We start from the raw sequence: 8,080 nt of genomic DNA on the forward strand, positions 1-8,080 counted from the left end.
GATCTCACCCACAACACAACCACTACCTACATGCAAGATAAAAGCAAGGTATTAATTAATATTTTGGTTATTTGGGATGTTTATGACTTGAACCTACAGCACCTGGTTGGATTTTTTCATTTTTCACTCAGTTAAAGTTACGTCCTTGTTACCCTTTTCCCAGGGAGTGTCCTGGAACACAGTGCGTTACATGATTGGTGAGATCCAGTACGGAGGCAGGGTGACTGACGACTACGATAAGCGCCTACTGAACACCTTTGCGAAAGTTTGGTTCAGCGAGAATATGCTAAGCCCTGATTTCCAGTTCTACAAAGGCTACAATATCCCAAAGTGCACCAATGTGGATCAGTACCTCCAGTATATCCAGGTTAGTTAAGCAAAGTGTTTCAGCTTTTCTTTTTCAGCTAATGCAGTTAGCAAGCTTGTATTAATTGCAGTTATTACTGCATTTATCAAGGGAAAATTTTCGCCCACGAATGCTAAATTTGCTAATGTGTGTCAGACAAGAAGAAAATGAGATCGCTTTTTGCTGTCAGTATTGAGACATGCATTCAAGGAAAATGTCCGTTATTTGCGTTTCATATAACTGACTTCGCTGAGGGTCCTTGAAATCTTGGTGTGTGCCACACATTACACATCAGGATCATTTTTGCTGTGACTCATTAAGACCACAAGCATGTGTATGGAGAGGAAAGAAGCTACTTGGAGACAGTGACAACATCTACATCACATTGATCCCATTGCCATGGATGTTCTGTTGTCATGATATAACCATTGTTTGATCTGTCATACCCAATGAGCTTATCATAGTGAGACAGAGAGCACAGAAGCAGCGAGACATGAGATTATAGGGCACATAGATGATGCTATCTATGAATGGTGCAAGAGTGATGGCCAAGAAAATAACAGCAAAATGGATCTGCTGAAAAGAAAGAAAAAAAGTAAACATGGACGTATTGTTTATTCTGTCTTCGGGATGTATAATCTATGTATAAATAACAGCAAAATAGAGAGTGGCACTTAGAATCAGTGTGCAGACACTCCTTAATCAACTGATGAGTGCTGGAATTCTGAGTGATTAAGAGATTATTTAAGTCTATGTTTATATTCAAACATCTGCTAAAGTGTTTGCCACATTCCATTAGACATAATGAGTGGAATAATGAGAAGCAGCCAGTGTTTCACATTCAACACATATGACCTCTAATTTAAACTAAAAGTTATCTTTAGCAAAGTCTTTGGAAAAGTCATAGCAGTATGCTGGCTAGGTCCAACACACAAACAGTCAACGGTTCAGGTGAGAGTCTAGAAAACTCAATCAAGTCCGCGATCTGCTAATTGCTGGTCAGTTAGAGTTGGGAGACTTGAGCACTGTCAAGTCAGGAAACTTGAGTGCTGCTAAGACAAGAGCATCAAATCCTGGTGAGTCAGGAGTCCTGAGCACTGGTAAGTCATTCACACCAACGACTAGAAACTATAGCAAGTCAGGAGTGCCAAGTGCTGACAAGTCATACGTACTGACCACTGTCCATGAGCAGTTTGTAGCTCTGAGTGCTAACAGGTCAGCAAACTTGAGCATTGGTGTGTCAGGAGTCTTGAGCTCTGGCAAGTCAGGAGCACCAAGCATAGGTAAGTCATGAGTCTCAAGTGTTGAATAGTCAGGAGTGCTAGCAAGCCATAGCAAAACAGAGCACCAGATATTGGCAAGTCAGGAGTCTCAAGCACTGACTTGTGCACTGTCAAATCAGGGGCCAGTCTAGCTGAGTCTAGCTCTCTTGCCTCTTAAAAAAAGAGGTTTCATCCTGTATATTAAAAGTTACTTATTATCCTTTGTGGTACCCCTTAAATATGGTTCAACATATGGTTCAAAGTTCTACTAAGATTCATTACTAAAAGAACCTCTAAAGCCTAAGGGTGTATCTAGTTTTTTAGTAATATTTTGTATAACTACAAAGCTTTTTATTTCAATATCCACATCTATCTATTCATACATCTCTCAGGGCCTTCCAGCCTATGACACCCCAGAGGTGTTTGGCTTGCATCCCAATGCTGACATCACATACCAAAGCAAACTAGCCAAAGACGTACTGGACACCATCCTGAGCATCCAACCAAAAGACAGCTCCGGTGGTGGTGGGGAGACAAGAGAGGCTGTGGTGGCTCGACTGGCCAATGACATGCTGGAGAAACTTCCTCCAGACTATGTGCCCTTTAAGGTTTGTATAATTATTTATTTATTTAATGGTAAATTATGTTATAACCTTTAGTGTGAGGAATTTATAATCATGCTATTTGGTGTGACCCAGAAGAGGATGGGTTCCCTTTTAAGTCTGGGTCCTCTTAAGGTTTCAATGAGTCTTACCTTTTCTTAGTTCCTTACCTTAGTTTTACCTTTCTAGCTCTGGCTTGGTCATTAGGGATTTTTTTTTTTTTTTTTAAAATCTGTATTTCTTTAAAGCTGATTTGTGACAATGTCCATTATTAAATAAAAATATATGTCCATGAGAATAAACCTTTTATTGAGAATTGTGCAATGCAGTGCTTTAAACATGTTTAAGCCCTTTTTATGTACAACTGCAGGTGCTTACGAGACCAGCAGGCACTAATTGGTATCCACTTATTTTTCCTCTCAAATTAGCAGTGACCTGGGTCACCGGCTGCTTTTTTTCTCCCTCGTTATTAACACTCTCTAAATCCAGACCTTTTAACTTTTCCTACCCTAAGCTTTTATGCATGAAGGACCCGATTAATCAAATCATTAACAGGTGCTAGCTACTCTGAGAACATTGTGTGTCAGAAACATGTGTACCGATTTAAATTAATATGCAGGGTCACAACAATTTTATTTAAGATAGATTACCTATTCCTATGGTGGTATTTGTGTCTGTGTGATAGGTGAGGGAAAGGCTGATTAAAATGGGTGCCCTGCAGCCAATGAACATCTTCCTGCGTCAGGAGATTGAACGCATGCAGCGTGTATTGGTGCTGGTGAGGAACACACTCACGGAGCTCAAGCTGGCCATCGACGGCACTATTGTCATGAGTGAAACCCTGCGTGATGCACTGGACTGCATGTATGATGCCCGCGTCCCCGCTCGCTGGGAAAAGGTCAGAGATGGGGCCCCACCCAACATGTTTCATGTCCATTCCAAAGATTGGAAATCATGTCTTTTTTAAATTATTAATTTAGCAATACTTTTTAGCAGTACTTTTTTTTTTTTTTTAAACAACGAAACAAATCTTTTACAGTAAAACCTTTTTATATGACATGGCATTTGGTAAATATTTATAGATTTGCAGTCATGAGTCTAAGTTCTCTGTGAAAGAGCACTAATCTGTTCCAGCTATCATGTTCACTAGTTTCATTTTTATTAACAGAAATCAGATGGTGAATTTACTGAGAGGTCAAAAGTGCAGCTTGAGTGATGTGTGTCTGAATATTAAGAGAAATATGAGAAAAAAGGAAAGGGTTTAAAGACATATGAATATTAATGTCTTTGGTAATCTTATGTTTAATACACTTGTCAGGTTCAGGTTCCTTCTGTTCAGAGCCATAATAGGAGAATGACTCCTGAATGACAATCAGCTGAATAAAAACAATTCCTTTTTGTGTGTGTGTGTCTGTGTCTTTTTGGGTCTCTGCTTTTTACTTCTTGTCCTAATTGAAGGAATTTAATTTGTGTCTATTTACTGTGTGTGTGTTTGTTTTAGGCCTCCTGGGCCTCAAGTACACTGGGCTTCTGGTTCACTGAGCTTTTGGAGCGAAACCGCCAGTTTCAGGCCTGGATATTTGAGGGTCGCCCAAACTGCTTCTGGATGACAGGCTTTTTCAACCCACAGGGCTTTCTTACAGCCATGAGACAGGTCTCACACACACACACACATACCAATATTGCTCTACTTGTAAGGAGCAGATATCATAGTGGCATATGAGTACCTCTGGCTCATCCTTAGGATTTGTATGAAAATGTTCAGAGAGTGGTTTATGTGTATGACTTTTCTCAGAGGCACTGAAAAGCTATGACACAGCTGGAACACTGATACACTCACATTATTTTCATACTTCTGTATAAACAAACATAAAAATCAGGTGAAGCCAGTTCCAGTACTGGATTTCACAATGTTCATCTCCTTTTTCAAACCCTGCAGGAGATCACTCGTGCTAACAAAGGCTGGGCCCTGGACCGCATGGTTCTGTGCAATGAAGTGACAAAGTGGATGAAAGACGACATCACAGTGCCTCCGCAGGAGGGTGTCTATGTCTATGGGCTGTATCTGGATGGAGCCAGCTGGGACCGCAGAAACTGCAGACTCATCGACTCTAAGCCCAAAGTCCTGTTTGAAATGATGCCCGTGATCAGGATGTTCGCTGAGAACAATGGTGAGATATGCTTATTTGTTTTAATTTGTTTTACTTATATGTTTACATGCTCCATGTAACATGGCAGGAATTTTTTTAGGACAATCCACAATGTTATATGTACCATTCTATGTAACATGTATAATGTACAAACAGTTGTAACCATTAGTAAAACAATGAAGTGATGCAATAATGTAAATAGTGTAAGTTATAGACTGACACATGCTTCACAATACAGTTCTGTATCTCATCAGCTAAGCATTTCCACCAACAGAACTGCATCTTACTGGATGTTTTACATTTATTGCTCTATTCTGTGTAAACTCTAGCTAGAGACTAAATCATTATCTGAAATGCTTGTACGAGACCAACAAGCATGCCATGAGAAAGTCACAGAGATCTCCCCTCCCCATTCTGATGGTTGATGTTAGCATTAACAGAAGCTCTTAAATTGTTTAGCTGCTACATGATTGGCTGATTGGAAAATTGGTTGAACGAGCCAGTGTACAAGTTGTTCTGATAACACTGTTGGTGACAGGAGCCTAGTTTATTAGTGGAGAAGAAATGTAATACCCAGATCATCTTGTAAGAGGCATGGTTAATATCTTGGCATTATACATTCATGGTGGAGACAAAAAAATAGTCTTGAGGTAACACGACGTCCAATAAAAAGAGAGAGAAAAAAAGCCATTCTTTAATTCCAAACCCCTGCAGCATTCATTATTTAAATGTGTTCCAGTAATCACAGTTAAATGAATCGAACATTTGAATGTCATACACAATATTGTATGACATTATGATTTATTCAGAGAATAAATGTTCTATGCCTAGGGGGTCTGGAGTGCTGGTACATGATGGAACAAATGTCCAATTCTAATAGAAAAGACTATTTATTCAGCAAAATTTAACAAAGCATTGGACACAGTTTATGCTTATTAATCATGAACAAATTACTTAACAGTATTTGGAATGGAGATATATTGGTATCCTTTATGAAAATGTGATCAAAATATGCAATGCAGTAACATTGAGCTTAAACCTAAGGGGACACTGTCTTGTACAACAAGTACAAATAAGTTGTGAGGAAGAAAGAAGGTATTAGAAGCATTTTTATGTGGAAAAGCTCTATTTAAAAAAAAAAGAAAATTATATGAATTATATTGCCTGTGTCAAATGTTTGTGTTTACTAAAATGATTACAAAGTATCTAGCACCATTGTTATTATAATAGTTATTATTATTATTATTATTATTATTATTATTATTATTATTGTGTATTAAAATGCATTACTGTTTATAAAATGGACATAAATAAACAAACAAACAAACAAACAAATAAATAAATCAAGATAAAGTGGGCTTTATCTTATCAAAACTGAGAAACTCATTGTAATCACATTATCTCTATTCTTTTTATTTATTTACTGATTTATTTTTTATTATTATTATTTTGGAAGATATGTCGACCATGTAACAATGAATTAAGCTGTGGCCTCAGCAAAGGTTTATTAAGTCTAGGAGAAATTCTCATATGGAAAACTGACTTCTGCTTCAGAATACTTGTTTGTGTTCAGGTCAGTCATTTTACAGACACTATGCTTTACATGCTGTCTAAGATCTGGGGGTGGAGCTTCTTGAACAGTGGGCTCAAGGGTTTCCAAAAAAAAAAAAAAGAAAAGAAAAGAAAATCTTACCTAATGCAGCTTTAACTGACCTTACACTCCACGGATACAATAGATAGATAGATTGGAGAATCCACTGAGGAATGTTTTCAGCATAAAATATGAAGGTTAATCGTTATAAAAGGCTTCAATTTGTAAATTAGATTCAAATCAGAACTTCTGGTTCTGATGAAATAATAATGCTAGTTGACTCAGACTACTAAATGTTACTGTGATGCATGTGAGTCATGTTAAAATGTCTAAGAATTAATATAGTACTGTTTGATTCTCAGGTGTGAAGGACCCTCGCTTCTACTCCTGCCCCATTTACAAGAAGCCTGTGAGGACAGACTTGAACTACATAGCCGCTGTAGACTTGAAAACAACTCAGCCACCCGAGTACTGGACCTTAAGAGGTGTAGCTCTGCTGTGTGACGTGAAATAATGATGTAGATCTGCTTACCACATGACTGAGATGTTGCAGGTGTCTGAGGTGTCATTACAGTTACGTTAACAGCTACAGATGGACCTGCTGAAGTAGGAAGATATTTAAAGACAGCAGAGTTACAGGTACAGGTTTCTGTTAACCCGCTATCCAAAAGTGTTTTATTCCTTTTATACCACAGCAGTTTATCAGCAGTTACTTTAAGTAATCTGAAGTTACCTTAAGTAATCTACTACCTTTCTATTTAAGTGCAACACATCTTACTTTTATCAGTTTCTAGTCAAACAAGTTATTATTTAGCATCTAGTAGCTATAAACAATTAAAAGTCTGTTGTAAATTCAGAAGAATGATTTAACAAATCCGTGAAACTGGAGTCTACTTCAATAAATATTCACTAATCATTCTCTTAAAGAAATTTTTAAGTTAAGTAAAAACATGTTTTATTATTAGACCTAAAATCACATTGTTACAATAGAAATGCCATGCTGTTAGAAGGAGCACATCAATATAAACCTGCGATTTGAATTACAGGCTGAAATGCTTTTAGAGCTGGTGTTATATAAAATTATTCAAAACCTTCTGACCAATCAGAACTGCGCATTCAAGAGCATTGTGGTATAAATAATACTGTATGTATAAAATTACAACAAAAATATAGAATTTGATTAAAAATCTGATTTTTAAACCTAAGTGTCTGTGTTTTTTTTTTTTTTTTTCCATCTCTGTGAAACTGAAATCTTGTACACGTAACATGGAACAATTTTTCTACAGAATCATTCTACAAATACTTTTTTAGGATCAGGATCAGTCGCATGCCACTGTGCTGCCAGAACTCTGTGTACCAAGGTGCACTTTGAAACATACGAAGTAGTGCATTAGCTTGTCTTTTCCCAGCATGCATTGTTCTCTTACTTGACGAACCTCGGGGCCTCCCGCAGGCAGCTGCCGCAGCTCGGGGAAGCGTGTACGTGCGAAGAAAAGGGCACAGCGATCGTCTGGTTAATTAGCAGGCACGATCAGGTGTGCAAAGCCGCTTATTAACAAACTCGTGGACCTCCGCAGCACGGCACAGATGTGCTAAATCACACTTCATCGAGTGTCGCTTAAAAATATTTATTTCTGAAATACTTTTTGTTGGTAACGAGGTGGAATGATGCAATACACACTACAAAATATACACACTTTGTATCTTTTAAAAATAACAGCCAAAATGAAATGGTTAACTTTCTTATTACGAACAAATAATAATCCCACAAGGTTGGTCTGCCTAATAAAATGGATGTAAAGGATAATCCATGACTAGGTGAGCATTAACATTAACAATTTCACTGTGTATGGAGCTGTAACTGTGTGTTACTATGGTTACAGTTGTTACTAGGCAATGCATTAATTTAAAATGAAGATTAAAGTTCCATTGACTGGAACTTCCTTCCTTCACAACAGTTTGAACCCACACCTTTGAGCAGTGCTTAATTTGTTCCGGGAAATGTCCGATTTTCGTGTTTTGCATTCCGGTATTTATTTTAATCGATCCGGCATTAACTTGTGCCTGGTGACCTGACAGCGTATGTGTGTGTGTGTGTGTGTGTGTGTGTGTGTGTGTGTGTGCGCGCA

General features: G+C 37.8%; 1 protein-coding gene across 2 annotated transcripts in view; it reads left to right on the forward strand.

Moving 5' to 3' along the window:
* The window catches only part of dnah5 (dynein, axonemal, heavy chain 5), an 86,172-nt gene extending 79,021 nt beyond the window's left edge, over positions 1-7,151 (forward strand). For both annotated transcript variants that reach the window (XM_058402298.1, XM_058402308.1), the window contains 6 exons: positions 164-367; positions 2,001-2,216; positions 2,896-3,108; positions 3,712-3,864; positions 4,150-4,381; positions 6,314-7,151. In XM_058402298.1, the coding sequence (XP_058258281.1) occupies positions 164-367; positions 2,001-2,216; positions 2,896-3,108; positions 3,712-3,864; positions 4,150-4,381; positions 6,314-6,465 (1,170 nt within the window). In that variant the 3' untranslated portion in view covers positions 6,466-7,151. The remainder of the gene's footprint in view (positions 1-163; positions 368-2,000; positions 2,217-2,895; positions 3,109-3,711; positions 3,865-4,149; positions 4,382-6,313) is intronic.
* The last annotated feature ends 929 nt before the right edge of the window (positions 7,152-8,080 follow it).

This window comes from Hemibagrus wyckioides, linkage group LG01 (assembly GCF_019097595.1).
Source record: "Hemibagrus wyckioides isolate EC202008001 linkage group LG01, SWU_Hwy_1.0, whole genome shotgun sequence".
NCBI lineage: Eukaryota > Metazoa > Chordata > Actinopteri > Siluriformes > Bagridae > Hemibagrus > Hemibagrus wyckioides.